We start from the raw sequence: 20,337 nt of genomic DNA, 5'->3' as shown, positions 1-20,337 counted from the left end.
AACAAACGGAGAGCAGAGGAAACCCGCTCTCAGTTTATTTCCCAGCTCCCACCCGTGCACAGCTGTAGTCGCAGACTTACTTGACTTTGGGAAGGTAGTGCACTACCTTGTGCCTCCTAGCCAAAACCCAGCACCTCGCTTACCAGCTTTGGGAAGGTGGTGGAAGGGCTCTGAGAGCCTGACAAAGCCATTTGCGCCTCCTTCCCAAAGCCAGGTAAGCATTTACATGTTTATGTGTGGACCCTCAGAACCAAATCCTCACATAAAATGTGAGTTACCTGTATCTGAAAGCATGTGGAAACAATTATTTTAACCTGCCTGCCAAACACCAAACATATCTCATGGAAGTGCACTGAGTAGCTCCAGGACAACAACCAACAAGGTTCTGCTTCTTGTTGAAGCCAATCTGACCTGCAGCAATGATGGGACCTGAAGCAGATCCTCCTCAGCTGATCTCAAGCTATGGGGAGTTTCACCCTGAAATATCTAGGACCCAATGCATTTAAGACAAAGTGAGAACTCATAATTTTGCCCAGAAACGCACCTGTAACCTGTTATGTTGTCTGAGCACCAGTGTTTGAACATCATGCTGATGTGCACCTGACAGCACTTGTTAACCTGTACCCTGCTAGGCCTGCAGAACCAGCAACTTTAGCAAACACACAGAAGAGCAGCCATGATGGATGAAAATGTAGAGGCCTGTCATTTCTGTGCAAGCAGCACTGAATGTTTTGCTAGATTTTGCTAGCTGCTGTGTGAGACTGACATCCTGGATGTTGATAAGATTAAAAGGAAACGTCACGCTGTCAACATAATGTTACCTAAATGAAGAATACAATATCCATGGAGTCAAAACAAAGGTAAAAGCCAGTGCTGAAGTGCATCAAAGGTGACTTAAGTGAAGAACTGCTGAAGAAGCAGGGGTCCCAGATGCATAATTCCCCTTCCCAGATATAGTGGTGCCTCGCAAGACGAAATTAATCCGTTCCGCGAGTCTCTTCGTCTTGCGGTTTTTTCGTCTTGCGAAGCACAGCTATTAGCGGCTTAGCGGCTTTAAGAAAAAGGAAACAAACTCACAAGAACTCGCAAGACGTTTCGTCTTGCAAAGCAAGCCCATAGGGAAATTCGTCTTGCGGAACGACTCAAAAAACGGAAAACTCTTTCGTCTAGCGAGTTTTTCGTCTTGCGAGGCATTCGTCTTGCGGGGCACCACTGTAGATTATAGTCTTTGTCCTTCATGGGTCCACTCATGTGGTTAAATTAATTGAAAAGATGGAAAACGCCCATCCTCTTGGCCCAGTTTCCAATCAACATAAAAAGTGTGCGGAGAATCATTTTTGCTCCTTTTCACTGCTAGCTGCTACCTGCTTCACATGCTTTCACACAGCTGAAGCTCAAAAGATCCTGCCGTATCAGCCTGGATTTGTAACAATGAACTTTAGTCCAACCTGCTAGTATGCTTGGGAGCTTAGAAAAGCTGTTTCAAAATTAGAGGAAGTTAGGAGGAGTCCATATTAATTATTTGATTACTTTGTCAGTGCAATCACCAAGACTTGCATATGCAATTTATATCACATTACTTTAAGTTGCTTTATTTTCACAAACTTCATAATTATTTAAGTTACTTGGTTATCTTAAAATTGTATAACAACATTAAGCTTTGTACACAAATAAGCCAATTGATTTGTTTCACTTGCAATCTTGAGCTTTTATCACTGGTCATGCTTTACTCTTTACCTCACTGGGTTGCTGCTGAGCAAGCCCTGATTGAGGGAATGCAATGAGCACTGGCGTATTGGACTGGCATACACTAGTGTTGATTGGATCCCCAAATTCGGCCAGTTGTAGTTTCCACACCATCTTTATGAACAGCCACTCATAAAGCACTTTGCAGCTGTCTAATCTAGGTGTCACTGTGGCATGGATTATAGAGTTCAGGTCACTGTCCTCCAAGTGGAAAAAGGTACCCCAGTTAATTAAGGCAATTACTGAGATTTAAGCACTTTTGGAAGAATTAACCCCAAAGGACATCTATATCAATAAATAAAACCAAATATACAATCGCTTAACTATTATAAAGATTAGGCGGAACTGTTTATTCATTACCAATGCAACGATCATATGCTGTAATGTAGCAGAAAAATATTGTTCTAATAAATAAATTAAAAGTCTATGTGCATTTTCTGCCTTTTCCTTGAACATACAGGAATTGATGGAATGCCTACCATACCTCAAGGGCTTCATTGACAGCATCCACTTTATCTGGCAAGTTTTCAGTGCTTTTCATCCTTTCCTCCAATGTATTCAGCCAGGCTGTTTCTAGATCCAGATAGTGGAGCAGCTCAATCCAGCAAGACCAGACTTCCTGAAGGTGATGGGATTTCATTAAAAAAACACACAACTAAATTACATTTCAGAGACAAATCCCTATTCAATCTAGAGAGGCACATATTTCTCAAGTTTCGATTGGCACTCTAAGCAGAGTTAGTTGTGAACCAGCAAGACCTTCATTAACCTCTGCATACACTCCACAGTTTTTTTAGCAACAAGGCCTGGGAAACCACTCTGCAGTATAGCATGTCCTATCCGGGCCCAAGTTTCACCACCTATCCCATCTTTTACTACACCTCAAATGCATACCATTCCACTGGAAAGTGGGAGAGCTATGAGATAAACCAAGGGATCTTGCTCTGTACCAATACCCAAATCATTACAGTATAATCTCTCTAAATAAAATTTTGACATGCTCTGTCAGCTTAGCAAATGAAGATACAAAGGAATATTCTGCCCATGTACAGTACACAGTGGCTTTGTTACTCTTTTGGAGATAGCCATGATTAAACCAAAAAATCTCTAAGCATAGTTTTCCAATTTCATCCAAACCAGGAAACCATTAATGTTCGTTTTTGAATACAGTATGATCTTAAACCATTCACTTGTTAAGGTGAGATATGATTTTCCAAAGCAAGTCAGTGTCTCCCTTTGGGGCAACTAGAGCAGGCTTCCTCAACCTCAGCCCTCCAGATGTTTTGGGACTACAACTCCCATGATCCCTAGCTAGCAGGACCAGTGGTCAGGGATGATGGGAATTGTAGTCTCAAAACATCTGGAGGGCAGAGGTTGAGGAAGCCTGAACTAAAGCATGTGTAGAGAAGTATTATCTGAAATGTTTTGCAGATGTACACATGGTCACATCTGACCTCAAGTATCATTTAATACAGAAATTATGGTCACATTAAATAAAAGTTTTCATGTTTTCAAGTTTCCTAGTTTCTCGGCGTTTCAATGATATACTGGCATTTCCTATTGCTCAATATATCACAGACATATGAAACATTTCTGCTGTGGTTAGATTATTCGGCAATACCTCCAAAGTGTGGCATTTCCCCCGGATTCTGTTGCACAGTAGCTGGTAGTTCTCCAATACAAGGTTAAGCTCAGTTGTTAAGTCCTGACCACCAGATGGCAGTTTAGCAGCTAACATCTTAATGTTGTCTTTCAGAATTTTCACCCGCACTTCTTTCTGTAGCACATCCTCTTTTGCTCTCTGCCCAAAGAAAGTGATTGCTGATCAAATGGTTACTGACAAAGACAATTACAAAGTCTTAGTCTTTAGTATACAAGTGGAGGTTTCTACTCATTCAATTTTTTTCAATATTTCATTATAGAAGCTGGCAGGAACAGAACCATTGTGCTCCATGAAGATTCACTTGACGCTCTGTTGTATTATTTATCACATCATGCTGTCATGTTCACCATGCTGTCAAATGACATGATTTCTAACACAACAAAGACTCTTGTAGCACCTTGTAGTAATAATTTATTATTGCATGAGATTTCATAATGTGCAAAGACGTTTCTTTGAACATGATCTATCTTTCATAGCCAGACTATTGCCGTTTCAATTCATTAATATTTTTACCAAAACAGTGTTACAGAAATTGCAAAAACAACACTATAGAAAAATCCTTTACATTCATAGCATTTTTAAGCAATTCAATAAAACATTTCCCAGGTGAGTAGCCACATAAAATATGTTTGTTACGGTGGTCCTCCCATCTCATGTCTTATTTCCAATTCTGTCACAGAGCTGAAATACCAACATGATACTGCAATTAAAAATATCTGACAAAAAACTAAATCATGACACAAGTTTGGATGAAAGTGGTGGTGGTAGAAAAAGGAAAATGCACCTACTTACAGTGAATCCTATGCCCCCTCTCAGTTTGAGAGTGCAAAGTTCCCTCATCAACTATGCTAACTCTGTATTCAGTTCTGCACTCTGAAAACATATAGTTTCAACCCCTTCTGTCCCTACATAGCAAGATCTACAACTTCTTCCTCTGCCAGCCCCTGAAACTCCAGCAATAGTCCCAGACCATTAGGCCAAGATAAGCAAATAGTGCCAGACCAAGTAAGATCCACTTCTCACAATTACATAGGATCTCCTCCACCACCACTGATTAGTTCCAGTATTTCATAATTCATATCCCGTTCTCCCTTCCAAAAAAGGTTTAGACACAGAGGTTCACAGTTCTTTTTTTTCATTTTGCTTCATTTTCACAAAGCCTTATAAAAGATCATTTCCTGAAACCTAAGCTACTTTCCAACATCACACCACACCCATTTCTATTATTCACTCAGGGTTTTCTAAAGCTAACATAAAAAAAAGTAAATTCAAAAACTCACAAAAGCAATTCAAAAAAGGAATTTCTTGTTTAATAATGGATAATATGCACATAAACTTAGAGACCCACATAACGTTTCGCACAATCACGTTTTCTCACCTTCATTTCATCCACAGCATTTTCCAGCTCATCTGGACTCTTGTATTCAAAATCTCTCTCCAAATATTCTTCTTCGGCCTGAGTCATCCATTCTTGCATCTCTGTCAAATCCTTTTTGAGGTTTACAGCTTTTTCTTGACTTTCAGATAACTGATTTTTCTGACTAATGATCTAGCAGTTCAACCAAAAACACAGAGAGAGGTAAAAGCTATCTGCATCATTTGAAGAGAGTCTCAGCACTGATTCAAGGTAAAGTATAAATATCAGAGGATTGAAAGTTTCAGCAGCTCACTTCTAAAGTAATTATTGCATTATAAAATATCTGGCAAATACTGTTGCTATGGTTACAAAAAAAGATCTTTCATCACAGCTTACTAGAACTGACAGATGTAATAGAATACTATTATGCTTATTTTTAGCTATAGAATGTTTGCTATAGTTTTAAGTTCTATAATAACAAATCCCTGGTTGAACATCTCTAGGACATGGATCATTCAAACAGGATGTTTATTGGAGTGAATCAACACCACAATTTACTGTTACATGTGCTTAGGTTTCTGTTACTTCAGGCAAACACACACATTATATACATATTAAATGGACAGGAGGTTCCAATGCAAATCTTATACAGAATGAATATGTGCCCACTGGTACTGCCTAGACTGAAGGATGCCAAGCACTAGTTGAAATGTCTGGCCTTTTAAGGGATGGCTTCCTAAAATATAATAAAAAGAGGAGTAAGAAATACCTATCTGGGTAAATTAAACTTCAGATTCCACAGACACAATTTAAATTGGAGCAGTGTGGTCTAATGGGGCAAGAAATAAAATGAGCATTCAACCAGCACAAGCAGCAGACCTGATCTGTCATTTTTTTGCTAGTCACAAACTCTTCTTTTTCTTTTGGTCTGGCAGAAAACATGGGCAGGCAAGACCTAAAAGGTCTCAGTGGTTGGAAAAGGTGACACTGATTTATTAGATACCAAAAAAAGACAGTCTAACTGAAACATTATGCTGTACAAAGTTACAAACAAGATGATTTACTTCGGTGTTTATTGATCCCATGGCCCTCAAGCATTTGTCCAGCAGCAAAACCAAGAAGAGAAAGGATATAAAATAGTTCTTTTAGAAAGATGAACCCCACCCCCATCCCCTCCTCTAAGGAAGTTTACTGTGAAGGAAGTCTTGGGTCTGTGGCCACGCTGTGGCCACGAATACCCCACCCAGAGAGGCCTTGCCAAGCCATTTCATTACTATTTGTCAAAAGATGACTTGCCTATTGTGCCTTTGGAAATGGTCAGTGGCATTTGGCATTCTGTTACATAATATGATGCTTACAGTGCTGAATACATACATTATAAGCAACCATTACAATAATCCTGGAAGATAAATCACTATTCTTATCCCACGTGGTGGTGTTGAGGCCAAGGGGCAGAATGACTTGCTAGGTCTACCTAACGTTCATATCTAAGATGAGATTTGAACAGGGTGTCACTCCAGATTACAGCTTGCACTCTAACCTTCCTTTGCTAAACCAGTAGTAGACAGCAGTCTCATGGTTTCACTGCCAAACAGTTAACACAGTTTCAATGTTTTAGGATGGACTGTTGCCTGTTAATGTTTATTAACTTATCTAAGTACACTTATATCCTGCATCTCTTCCATAATGGAGCTCAAGGCAGCGCTTGTGAGATTCTCAGATGATCTCTCATCCAGGCACTGATCAGACCCAGACATTGTGTTTTAATATACATGTTAAATATATTATTTATATGGCTACCAAGTCTGTTATTTCAATGTATACAAGAAAGCTAATACAGTACTATGAATACAAAGTGACGGACAAGACAATGCAAATAAAGAGTAATGCTGTCAGTAACTAACCTGCTTGCTGAGTCTCTCCCATTGTGACTGGACATCTGTCAGCTTAGATTTCACCCAGGCATTAACTGGCTGGCCTCTTAAAGCAGAGTCTATTTCTTTCATCTCCTTTAAGGACAACTCAGTCTTCTCCATTTCAGTAACAAACAGCTGATCACAAGAGAGAAAACACTTTAACAACCACTTTTCAGGATGCAGGCAGAAATGTCCATTTCCCAAGGCATTGTGCAAATATTTCTGATTCTATTTTTTATAACTCCTAAATTACTCCACATGCAAAATTATTTTAAAATAAATATCCAGTTGCATACTTTCATCTGAATCTGAAAATGGATCCAATCCAGAGAGCTTCTTCAGGTGTGTGAGGGTTTGTATTCAACTACAGGGAATTCTTTTCTCTGAATAGCTTTGAGCAGCTGCTGCCCACACACAAATATTACATTACAAATGGCTTGTGAAAATCTCAACTTGCAAAGAAAATGTGTGTCATATATTATGATGGGCTTTTGATGTCATGGAGTTTCCTGAGCAGTTATCTGGATTTTGGCCATTGTCTCTTTCTATTCAGGAATGGTCTCACAGTCAAGACTCAAAAGCGTATCAAGGGTACTCTGGCTCTGTCCCCACTACCTATAGTGATAAATTCAGTCAACTAAAAATCTTACAGCTACTAGGCTGGTTAATGTACAAAGAACTGTGCAACAGTTCCTGTGCCCAAAAGAGGCTCCTTTGATCTTATGCTTCTTGCATAGCAGACCTGTATGCCAGATGGCAACCCACTTTTGGAAGCAAGTAAGCTCTAAATAAGCTTGGAATATGTGGGTCTGGTCTTCTATTCAAAAGGAGGATATGATCAAATATCATGACAGGCACACCCAAGCACACAGGTAAGGCAGATTTTTGGAAGCCAGTTATAATGGCTGCAATCATATACTATGGAGGGTACTAACCTCACACTTCGATTTAACCGTACTGAAACACCTGTATATTTTAGGGAAAGTGTGTCCGCACTTTTGTGTTTTTGAATGCATGGCGCAATTCAAATAATCTCAGCACAATTGCACTTTTCTCCCAATCCCCCTATGACCAATGTTGTTTTTATTTTGTTTTATTCCAACAGCATCTCCACATGGGCAAAGCTCCAGCTAATTTATAGGCTACTCTGAAGACTTCATCATCAGATCTTGCAGGATTACACACTACCTATCTCTCTGTTAGAAATCTTCATTTAAAAAAAGAAGTGAGACAGTTCTAGTATTCCTATCTATATTGTAATACTGAACAGGCTGTCAAATTTTTAAAACAAGGTTCCACAACCGCATTTTAGTACCATGGTATCAGGGAACAAAGGAATGCAAAACACACTTTTGTGTTGCTTAATCCTTTTTTTGAGAGAGAGAGGTTTTTATGAAATGCACTATATAATGCTTTGAAGTAGCCAAAGAATAATAGAGGTAAATAAGCAACTCTGTTCTACATTAGCAGGGCTTACCATGCATTGATCAAGCTGTCTCTGAAGGCCTTCAGGATCCCTTTGGATCGCTTGCTCTTTCATTAAGAAGTCTTTTACACCATCCAGCCACTTCTGAACCAGTTTTGAATCCGTCTGAACAGAACATAAGAAAGTTAAGAAATGTAATTAACTGTTTTAACCTATTTGTCTTCCAGATTGGAAAACCCCAAATACAATAGTAATCCCCATTTGCTTATTTTTTCCCCCATTGTCAGGCTCATGTAAAGATTTGCTAACCAAAAACCCAATTATAGACTAACTAATAATCCAAATTCTGGACAAATGGCACCAACACTGGAGGAAGAGAAATAAAAACACACAAAGAAGCCTGGCGGATCAGACCATCCTTTTCTCATAGTGACCAACCAGATGCCTATGAAAGTCCACAAGCAGGACCTGAGAGCAACACTGCTCCCCCCCCCCCCCATCTGTGATTTCTAGCAACTGGCACTCAGAAGCATACTGACTCCGTTAAGTGGGGGTAAAACATAGCAGCTCACTCAAATCTTCTGTACCAGCATAGAACATGGGTTTGAAGGGTTTGAGGCATTTTGAAAACAGAGCAATAAGCAACTGGCTTGTGAGATAAAAGCATAATTTCATACTGTCTGTAAAATCTGAGTTGTAAACATAGCTCCTTCTAGCATGAACACAGACTTTGCTTGCAGAAGCACAAAATTGGTAGATTGCCTCCTCCCCCTTCTGTCAGCAGGATCCTTCACTGAATCAAAAACCTTCCATTGACAGAAGAAGCCCTTTTGTTCACAGGAGATGAAATTAGGATCCAACCCAATAATTACATTTCACTACAACTGCCAACAGCAGCAATAATGTACTATTAATGGAATGGTGCTTAGAGAACTACAACAAAAAAGAGAACTCACTGCCCCAAGAGCCTAACACTTCACACAAAAGATGAGCTTTGAAATTTCAGTGATATGAAAGAGGCATGGTGTCATGGTATTCTTATAAGGAGTTCCAGAGAAGGGAGACATGACAAAGTAATTTTAGTGCAGGGTGGTCGAACAGACAGCCCAAGAGCTGCATGTGGCCCTTGAGGCCCCTTTTTGGCGGCCCTCAGCAACATTTCATGCACTGTTGGCACTGGGCTTTGAGAAAGAGGTGTGAGGACAGGGTCCTAGAGTCCTCCTGCCTCCTTCCCAAAACCTAGTTAGCATTTTCCCAGCTTTGGGAAGGAGGTGGGAGAACTCTAGGACAGAACCTTGTGCCTCCTTCCCAAAGCCAGGTACCTCACCTATCCAGCTTTGGGAGGACAGCACCAGGTCTGGGGGCTGTCAAATTTTGACCTTGCCTTCCCCCTCCTACAAGACAAGACACTGTGGAGCCCACGGGTTCAATGTCAAATTACTCTTGCAGCCCACTTGGTATGGAAATACAAGTGGGCACAAAAGGAAGCAGAGAGGTTGGTACCAAAGAAAATAGAGACGGCAGGGACTCTGACCAGAATATAGACATTTGGATAGGTGATGCCACTGTGAATGGATATATAAGAAAAGGAGGGATAGGTTCAATATGTCTGAGACCAAACATGAGTTTAATGAAGAACTCAAGGAGAAATGCATATGCACAAATGGGGATACAGGACTGGATAAAGATGGAAGCTCTAAGGTAGAGAGCTGGGCAGCATCATATAGGAAATACTGAAATCCATGTGATTTGAGGTGACCACAGAAACCAAGAATGCAGGGAAACAGAAGAGCAGGGGACTCCAAACATCCCTGAGGGTCTACAAGGGAGAAAGTTAAGAGAGAGCAAATCCCTGAAAGAGTAGGAAAATAAACAGTTGAGAGCAGGTACAGGTTTAGGTTGTGAAGGGAAGAAAGTAGAAAAGATAGTCAATTGTATCAAAAGACAACAAAGAAGTCAAGAAGGATGTGAACAGGCTAGAGAGCCTTGAATTCAGCAGAGTTGGGTTGGGAATTAAATTCTGTTCTATTTTAGATCAACTATATGATCAGCCTCAGTGGTTTTAGAAATATCTCTACCAGAATTCAGTTATGCTTCTCATTTTTATTCTTTGCTGATTGTGCATATATATTGCCATCTTAAAGGATACTTGTTCTAGGTATTCATCAAAGTACCTATTGTGCTCTGCATCTTGATACAGAGGGATAATTTATGTCCAGATTCTTGGCATTTTTTGTTCTACCTCCAGCTTCTGGCATTTTTTCAGCTGACTTGATTTGCTTGTGAAGAAAAGTTTCCAAAACAGGGAGCACACACAGTAGTTCCAAGGATATTCACTACAGGCCAATAGAGATACACTCTAGCCTGTAGAACTGAGCAGTAAATATTCTTCAGCCAAAATACTATTTATATATTGCCTAACATTGACAAGGCATTTTATTTACCTAAAGCAGACATCTTATGGCCAAGGATTTCTCATGATCCCTTTGATGATTTTCCCTCCTGACTTCTAGCTGCCACATCTCCACTGTCATTATCCCTCCTCTCCACCATAGTGAACCCAACCTTCTCCTTTAGCTCCAACAGAGTCGCTATGTCCCTCTGTCCCCCAGCCTCCAAAAATGATTTCTTGCCCCATCTGCACCTATAAATACCATCAGATATCTATGGAGCAACTTGCCTTTAGTCTCCCAAAACAATGGTGGTGCTGATGCTGGGTTCCCCTGCCCACAGTGGGTCACTCTGACAGGCCAGTCACTGTTCAAATCATTTGATGTCATTATCATTTGCACCAGTGATTCTTGATGAGGTTTTAGTGGACCTGCATTCTGAGTCTATCAGTTGATCTGTGCAGACTTTGAGCCCTACTTTTGGAAGGGGTCATCTGTGTGAGGAAGCTCTATTGAGAACTCCCTAGTGCAGCAAATTCCAGCAGGCTTGAAGTAGCATCTGTTAGAACATCAAGCTCTGATTTCAGCAGGGGTTGGCTGTGCAAGAGAGTTTTCAATGTATAGCTCTGCTCCAATGTCATCCCAGTGGGCTCGGCTGGTTGGCAGTCAACCTCCCTTGACAAGGAACAATCAAGAGTATGCTGGCAGGCACATCTCTGTCTGCCCCACACTTGATGTCAGATATGACATGAGGAGCGGGAGAGGCGGGCATGATTTTGAGGAAGCGGCCTTGCAGACCAAACTGGGATCTGTGCCAGGCCTAATCAGGCCTGTGTGCCAGAGGTTCTCCATGTCCATCATAAAACATGCCACTTCCTTTTGCTGTCCTGACATTCCTCAATTTTTGCTTCTGGCCCCATGCAACTTGTCTTCCATCTCCCTCACCAAAACCACTATTTTCTCATTACAAAACCTAAAGGTACTGATTTCATTCCTTCCCCCCAACCTTTTACTTTGTTTAATACATTAGATCCTTCTTTTGATACTCATCTATTTGTATACTTTCCATATCCACTGACATCACCAACATCCACCCAGCTGACCAGGCACAAAGCTTTGGCTTTATCTGATTCCTCCCTGCCCATTGCTTTGCACATTCAGTCTGTTGCCAAGCATTGCTCTAATGAGTGAACAATGTGAAAATGCAGCCCTTCCTTTCTGGTCCATTTGTTCTTTCATTACAACAATGTGAAAATATAGCCCTTGCTCTCTGGCTCATGCTCAAATCTAGCCCACTATTCACCTCTCTTGTTAATCTGACCATGTGGCACATCCGTCCCTCAGAAGACAGATTATGCTCATAAATATTCCGAAGAAAACAAACCAGAATAAGGTAACAAGTCAAGGTCCATTTTTGGCAATTAACTTATAGTTAGAAACAAAAATTCTACAATTTAGCATTAACGTTAACTTTAGCATGAGTCAAGGCAGGTATTTCTTTTCCTGTTCTAAAGCCGCTAACAACTTGTGGTTTAGTTCAGAATATTGTGGCCTCAGACAACATTTCCCATAATCAAAAGGCATAAACCCTGTGATCCCAACCCCCTTCAAAGGGGAACTTCCATAAGAGTTTGTATTCATTCATTTTCTCCTAGATTTACTTTGATGTCCTAATTTGATGGTATTCTGTCCTGTTAGCAGGATGACTGACCCACACAATCGTGGTCATATATTTACCTCAAATATTCTCAATTTGGAAATAATTTCTTCCAGTAGGTGAACATCTTTAGAAACCTTCATATTTAACTTGTCCCTGTATCCCTGCAAACACTTGAATTCTTGCTTGTAGAGCTTTGATTTTTCAGAAGAAATATGCTTCTCTAAGACTTGTGTGTCTGCAGCAAGTTTATCAACCACACTTTTCTGATTTTCCAGAGTTTCACAGATCGTCTGCAGGGAAAGGATTAAACAGAAATACATTTCACTTTTGCACATGGCAGCAATTCCATGTTCTGTGTAAAATATATCATCTTTAACTATACATATTACAACACGACAAAGAAAATATAGCAATGGATGTGACCTTTGTGTCACCCAACAATATTTTCTCATTCCCAACAATATTTTCTCATGCCAAAATGGGTTTTGTGTCAATATAATTTCCAGAGCCACAAGGATTTTTTTTCATGGGAATTCATTCAAAAGTCCTGATGTTTCTGTTTACAGGACAACAGGACATAAAATGAGGCTCCTAGGACCTCCAGCTTGCATGTCCAGCTGCTTCTATTACAACTCACAGGATAGTTGGTCTAGAGAAAAGTGAGGCAAAAGGTTTTCTGAGACAAATCTATTTATGGGTGGTGAATCCGTTAACTGCTGACCTGATCAAGTGATTTTCTATGCCCCACCCCCAACCAAAAAACATGGCAGCAGTGGGGAAGAAATCCATAAACAGCTCTGAAATTGCACAATTTTCTGCTGAAGAAAGGAAGTACAGAAAAAAGAAGCAAGCAGGCCGCAGTTCCCCACTCCTGACTCTTACCAGCTGGCACAGCATATCAATTGGCATGGCAAAAAAGAAATTGGCCCTCATCCCTCTCCTCCTGCAGGAAGGCATGATTTGCAGCCCTAATTCCCTACCATTGCATCCAACTGGCCAGCAATACATATCGAAGGGTGGGGTGAGCAAAAAGGATCAAACCTCCTTCTTTAGGCAGATACACATGATTTGTAACCCAGGGAATGGGTCATAATCCATCAAGTTTGAAAACTTTGGTGTCAGGAAGGTATTTCAGCTGGCTACCCATGTGGGTCTCCCTGAGTAGCTAATATGGGCGGAGTGGGGCATTAGAACCATTTCTTCCACATTGATCTTTGTAAATGCATGGATGCGATGCTATTTTAGGAAAGTTGTGTCCAGTTTTGTGGAACCTATTGTTGTCTAGTTCTTTCTTTCCCTCCCATATGCTCTGCAAGGACATGGGAGGTCTGATTGACTGCTAGGCAAAACAGCTTAGCTAACACTTGCTATTTTGCCTGAAACTATAGAAAAGGAAGCATGCATATTTTGAATGCATCACTCACATTAGGCCTGTGTTTTTCGTACATCCACAACTATTTATACAACACAACACATGTTGCTTGTCACACCTATCTTACTGAGCAGCAGTTTTCACATATAAGCCTGTTAAAACTGTGGGAGAAGTCTAATTCTTCTCCGCCCCCACACCCCAATGGTACACACCAATGTTAGTCAGCTTAATTTAAAATGCAATGGCATAAAAAAAAGCCAAGCTGACTATAGACAGCTGCGTCTGAGTTTAAATTTGCTGAAGTGAAAAAAGGGAACATACCTTTGTCTGCTGCAAGGCTCTCTCAACTTTACTAAAGTCATTCACTGCATTCATGACAGATTGTGCCTTGCTTTCCAAATCATTCAGCTCACCCTTCAGTTTTTTCAAAGCATCCAAATAGTCCTTAGAAGGCTGGCTTTCCAATTCTACTTTCAAAATAAAAACGTAATGGATATGAATATTTATTTATTTATTTATTTATTTATTTAAAAAGGCATACAAGGCAATTCAACATTCAGTCAGCAGAAGCATTTCAGTTTGCCCCAAAGAATGATATCCTCTCTCCTCCCACCAAATACTGTTTTTGGGGCTCTCCAAACCACCAGAGCTGATTTGTGAGGGGAAAGAGCACCTCACTAGCACACCAGAGTTGTGTTGGCTGTGTTCAGGAGAAAAGCAAGCCAAAAAATATTGGCTTAAAACACAATATTGTGTGTGAGGTGTATGCAGGTGCACACAGTCCAATTTGGCCCACTTTGCTTCTCCCTTCATGTGACCTGGTTAAAAAAAAACCTCAAGAAGGGGTTAGCTTAAGATTATGTCTGAATTAGGCATTGTGATTTGTTAGGATTGTGATTTGTTTCTCCCTAACAAATTAAGATCACTAGTCAGTCTTAACAGTTTGTTTCTGACATATGAACCCTAGCTCATTAGGGGAAAACAAACAACAATCCCAAAACCTGGGCATAACACTAAACTATCACCCTCCTGGTTTATCTGCTTGCATAAAGCGAGGCCACAGCAGGAGTCACTGGGCTGCTTGCACCAGCACATACACCTTATGATTAATCAAGTCAGATTCTTGGGTTTATTGCTACATGTGAACATGGCCAGCATATCCTTTTTGCCTTATTTAAAATAAAAGTTCTCCTCTTGACTGCATATGTGGGGTTGGCAGAGGTTCGTCTAATGGAAATTATGCTGCAAAACAGGACAGAGACCCAACTCCCCTAGAAATGTTGCAAGGAACACTGCCAGTTGTACATGGAAGCCACTGAACATTTGGCTGGATGTGCTGCTTAAGTCACATCTATAATTACAAGAGTGACTTTGGACATTGATAACACTGGGCAACAATTTTTTACTTTTTGAATGTTGTCTAGATTTCTACAACTGATTTAGGGTATTTTTGCACTGCTGAATCAGGAAATGGCATCTGTTTCTCTCCATCAGGTCAGGTTTACTGTAAACTGAATGGTGGGCATTGATAAAGGTAAGTACACGTAAATTGCATGTTGCTTCACCATTTTTCAAACTTCAGGGCTTGAACTTCCGTTTCTTGGAACTCCTGGAATGCTCAGCGGCAGGGAGGTCTCTCTTCAGAGTCCAACAGTAGTCAGCCATCATGACTGCGTCCCAGCGACCCTGATACCTGGTCTCCATCTCTTTCATGTCCTGATGGAATCTCTCCCCCTGCTCGTCACTCATTGAACCCAGGTTCTCAGGAAACCGGTCCATATGTGAAAATAGGTAGTGCATCTTGACGCTCATGTTGCAGCCCAGGTTTCTGAAAGCAGTCAGCATGTTGTTGACAAGTTCTGCGTAGTTTCTGGCCTTATTGTTGCCAAGAAAGTTCTTCATTACCAGAACAAATGCCTAGTTCCACTTCGTTCATTGACTTTCTGAACTCTGGATCTCTGATGAGCTGACAGATCTGAGGACTGTCAAAGATGCCAGCTTTCAACTTCTCCATGGTCAATCCTGGAAAAGCCTGGCACAAGTAAGTGAAGCAGTCATCATCCTTGTCCAGAGCCTTGGTGAACTGCTTGATTAAGCCGAGCTTGATGTGCAGTGGTGGGAAGAGTATTCTGTCTCTGTCCACCAGAGGGTCGTTGATGACGTTCCTTTCTTTGCAAGGCACCAATTCCTCCCGCACAGGCCAGTCCTTCTTTGTGTAATGCTGAGCACGGTCCCTACTATCCCACATGCACAGAAAACATAGGTTCTTGGTGAAGCCAGACTGTTGTCCCAACAAAAAGTTCACCATCTTCAGGTCAACACAAATAAACCACTTATGCTGATCATAACCAATTTTCTCCATCACATACTTCACCCCTTCATAGTTCTCCTTCAGTGTACTCGAGTGAGCCAGGGGTATAGAGGCAAACTGGTTGCCATTGTGTAGCAGAACACATTTCAGTGATCGCTTGCTGCTGTCAATGAACAGTCTCCAATCTTTGGGTTCGTACTGTTGCACTCCAAGCTTGAGCAGAAGCTGCGCAATATCTGCACAGTACACCAAGTCCTTCTCTTCCGAGAAAAAACGGAGGTACTCTTGATGCCTGTTGCGGAAGAAGCTGATGCGAGCACTGTCAGAGAGGAGGTTTTTTTCCTTCAATCTGGATGCCAACAGTTCGGCAGAGTCCTTTGACAAGCTGAGGTCGTGAACTAGATCATTCAACTCCTTTTGGGAAAATGGATGTGGAGCATCATCTTCAAGAACCACTTCTTCTTCTTCATGTCCTTCAACACTGGAGGCATCTTCATCACTAATGTCAGGAAGTTCTCCAAAGATAGGCACTGGAATTTCATCACAATGAGCTACAGGACGACGTGCTGATTGAAGAGCAGGATACTTGAGGCTGCTCCGGTTCTTTCTGTTGATCCCAGCCGCACCAATTTATGGAAGACTTTGAGGTTTTATGACTTCAAACTGATCCCTTTTCGACATAATCACCCAGAACTATCGGACCTGAATACTTCTTGTCATTAAAATAATCATCTCTAATCAAAAAAATTATTCAACATGGCATTTTACCCCCACCAACTTCTTCTAAAATGCTCCACACAAGCGTACATGTGAACAAAAACGTAAAAAAACTCGACATGTGGCCATAGCTCAAAAACTTGACCTGATTGAGCAAAACCAATGTGATTTTTGGATTCAGCGCATCAGATTCGTCCTAAATCAACTGAAAAAACGCAAACAACAAATTTGTTGTTGACCAGTGTAATCCCTTCTTTTTATGAGGGAAGGCTAACACATTTGAGGATTCTTAGTTTAGAAAAAAATGACAATTAAAGGAACACATGATATAGGCTTATAAAAATATCCATGCTGTGGAGTAAGAGATAGAATTTTCATCTGTCTCTCACAGACCCAAGAGTCATCCAGTTGAATTGACAGGAAGAAGAAGAAGAAGAAGAAGAAGAAGAAGAAGAAGAAGAAGAAGAATAGTAGTAGTAGTTTGGATTTGATATCCCGCTTTATCACTACCCTAAGGAGTCTCAAAGCGGCTAACAGGATACAGGATATACAAAATAACCTACTTCTCTGCACAATGCAAAGTTAATTTATGAAATTCAGTTCACTGCCACAAGATGCTATATCCATAGCTCAGGTGGCTGGGAAATGGCTTTAGGGAAATTCACAGAGAAGTGTTGCACAAATGGCTATTAGTCATGATCGCTATATAGAATCTCCATGTTCAGAGGCGATAAATACTCAAGAATTCCATTTGCAAAAGTGGGTTGACCCAGCAGGGCCCTTATTATTATATATTAAGCACTAATCTTTTTGTCCTGAACCTCAATTGCCCTCCTGAATGTTTCTCTTTTATTCCATCAAATGCTGCAGGCTATAGCATTTACCTCAAGCATATTTTTACTTATATGTTCTGAACCAAGAAACTCCTACAATACTGTAAAAGCTCAGGTTATGCAGGAAACCAAAAGAAGAAAGCAAGGATATATATATGATTAGAAGAATCAATCACACTATCCAGTAAGTTTACCCTCTTTTTTTTTGGAAATTCTGGAGAAACATGATAAAAACATCAAGGTTAGTTTGAATAATGACAGTTTTCCTTTATATTAAACTACATATCTTTAAATCCCTAATTATGGAGTACAGCACTACGGTTATGTTGTTTTTTAAAAAAAAGTTAATTAAAAAAAGTTTAAGGCAGCAATTGATAAATAACTGATTTTGTATTGTATTTCCGTGTTTGAAAACTGAAGGGCAATGGTACAACATTGCACTTCTGAACTAACACTATGTTAAATAATAATGTTTATATAATTATTTTTGCTACTACATTTCTCTGTTGAGGTGCTTCTGTTAAAAAATAACAAAAAGAACCAAATGATTATTCACCACAATATGGATGAAACTGTAATCCTTTATTGGAGACCGGGAACAGAGCATTAATAGCCTGGCAGAAACATAACTTGGCAGGAATAGACCAAAGGAGTTCACAAACTATTCTGCCACAATAGTACCTGAGCACATTTTTCTTAAAATACTATGGAATATTCATTTTTCTCCATTACAAATATACAGTTATTACTTGTGGACATACAATCAAAACTGCATAAAAAAATAAACATCAAACTGACACCAGTTGCCTGTGTATTAATCTGTTAAAAATTTACTATGCATCCTTAACACACCATGAAGTTCACTTTTCAAGTTTGAAAGAAAACTATTAGGGATAATAAATATAAAGAATCTAAACATTTCATTCCATCAATGGAAAGAGCTTCTGTCAATGGAACTCTTCTTCATTTACAGAATGGAGCATTTGACTTCAGATCCAAATGTACAGAAATACAAAGGAGTGCAGGCGAATACTAACCGCATGGAAAAGCTGGGACCTAAAGCAATATTAAGTAGTTGTGTAAGTTTACGTGTATTGAAATTTTGGTTGCATTGACACTTACATTTTAAGCGTTTATTGATGATTTTAAGCAGTATTTTTTAAAGTATACTGGTCATTTAGTTGCCTGAAGCAAATATCTGATCTGGCAGGATATAAATTAAATTATCATAGCAGTAATTTCACTAAAGTCTTCTTCTTAAAATTGTCTCTTTAAAATGTCGTTAAGTTATATATGCAGAAACAGCATATACATCTTTTTTTACATCTCTGTAGGCAATTCAGTGTTTTCCTGTTTTTCTCTGAACCACCTTCGGAATTAGTGGCATTTATAAATGACCTGCATCCAAAAAGTAGCAATCTAGGCATTGCTTTTATGAAGAAAATGATTTTGTTATATAGCAAGCAGAGAAAACAGAAATTGGGCTTATTCCTTTATGAGGAGCTACAAAATCTATGCCATGCTTCCAGTGAGACTATGTAATTTATACACAGAATCTGTGGTGAACACAAAGCAGCAATTCTAAGGTTTTTGCTACAAGCAAAAAAATAGCAATATATTGTAAGCGGGGAATTTTTTAAAAAAACAACACATCCACATGTTAAATAAAAACACACCTTTCTTCACTTGCTGTGACAGACCCTCCAGTTTCTGTTGAGCAGACTTGAAGCGATCATTCAAAGACTTTATGTTTTCCTCAATAAAGTCTGGAGCACCCGGCTGGGATGCAAGGACCTTGCCCTGGGTTTTCAGCTGTTCAATCCAGGGACTCAGACTTAATAGGTCATTGTGTTCCCTCTGTGAAAGTTAAGTATAAGCACGCACACACACACAGACACACACACACACACAAGCATTAACATCATTTAAACAACACTGGGTTCCTACCACTGTAAGTTCAGTTTATAATTCCATGTTGTTTATGCATTTCACAATGAACAAATTTACCTGGCACAACTCCTTTAGAGTTGTTAAAGGTTGCTGTTGCAATGATGAAGCAGACTTTTCTTTCATCCATAATTCTTTTTCACTCAAAGTCTTATCAAGCTCATCCATTTCCCTAAAATAAATGTTTACTTCATCCTGGCACTGCACTTTTCTTGCAACTTCTTCCAAGTGCCAGCCTGCCCTTTTCCACTCTGCCAACAGCTTCTCGAGGGCATTTGCCACATATTCAGTAGGAAGCCCTTCTGAACAAGCAAAAGAAATAAAAACTGTTTTGATATGCAGTATTCACCAACACAACGATACATGCTTCTCTTATAAGCTTACTTAGATCAGGCTCAATAGTAACAATGGTTTCCTTGTCAATCACTTGCAAACTGTAACATATGGAATGATTTAAGTTCACCCGCATTCCATTTTTTTAATAAAAATAAAAAAATGCTTTTTTTTTACAACCATCACCTGACTAATTCAGTTTTAATTGCATAAATCCTCCCCAGCTATCTAGTGAAAAGAAGCATCTCACTAGGAATTCAGTAGTTCATAACTGTGCCTTTTCATGGTAATAGGTATATATTGGTAGGCTAGACAAGTGAGGCAGAGCAGAATCCAAATACACATGTATAGGTGCCTGCAGAATCTCCTCTTGTGTGCCAGCCCTAAGTAAGCTGCTCTGAGTACCTTAGAGTACCTTGCTCTGAGCACATGGGTGGATGAGCATGGCATAAGTCCAATAAATAAACATGCCAAGAAGCAAACGGGATGTAATATAAATATGTTCTTCTCCTGTCCCCTTCCACAGGAGATCTGGAGTATGACATCATCATCATCATCATCATCATCATTCTTCACCCATCTGGCTGGGTTTCCCCAGACACTATGGGCGGCTTACAGCAGATATAAAACATAGTAAAATATCAAACATTAAATACTTTCTGATAC

General features: G+C 40.0%; 1 protein-coding gene across 3 annotated transcripts in view; it reads right to left on the bottom strand.

Moving 5' to 3' along the window:
- UTRN (utrophin) overlaps positions 1 to 20,337 on the bottom strand; it is a gene marked incomplete at its 3' end in the record, with an annotated part of 327,288 nt that overhangs the window by 227,420 nt on the left and 79,531 nt on the right. For all 3 annotated transcript variants that reach the window (XM_080998526.1, XM_080998525.1, XM_080998524.1), the window contains exons 20-28: positions 19,399 to 19,640; positions 19,068 to 19,248; positions 13,852 to 13,997; positions 12,236 to 12,448; positions 8,160 to 8,273; positions 6,671 to 6,817; positions 4,788 to 4,958; positions 3,368 to 3,547; positions 2,231 to 2,365 (exon numbers count right to left, since the gene is read on the bottom strand). In XM_080998526.1, the coding sequence (XP_080854652.1) occupies positions 2,231 to 2,365; positions 3,368 to 3,547; positions 4,788 to 4,958; positions 6,671 to 6,817; positions 8,160 to 8,273; positions 12,236 to 12,448; positions 13,852 to 13,997; positions 19,068 to 19,248; positions 19,399 to 19,640 (1,529 nt within the window). The remainder of the gene's footprint in view (positions 1 to 2,230; positions 2,366 to 3,367; positions 3,548 to 4,787; positions 4,959 to 6,670; positions 6,818 to 8,159; positions 8,274 to 12,235; positions 12,449 to 13,851; positions 13,998 to 19,067; positions 19,249 to 19,398; positions 19,641 to 20,337) is intronic.

The sequence above is a fragment of the Podarcis pityusensis genome (genome assembly GCF_964106645.2).
Source record: "Podarcis pityusensis genome assembly, chromosome: 3".
NCBI lineage: Eukaryota > Metazoa > Chordata > Lepidosauria > Squamata > Lacertidae > Podarcis > Podarcis pityusensis.
The sequence above is the reverse complement of the archived record's forward strand: the minus strand, read 5'-3'. Positions and strand labels throughout refer to the sequence as shown.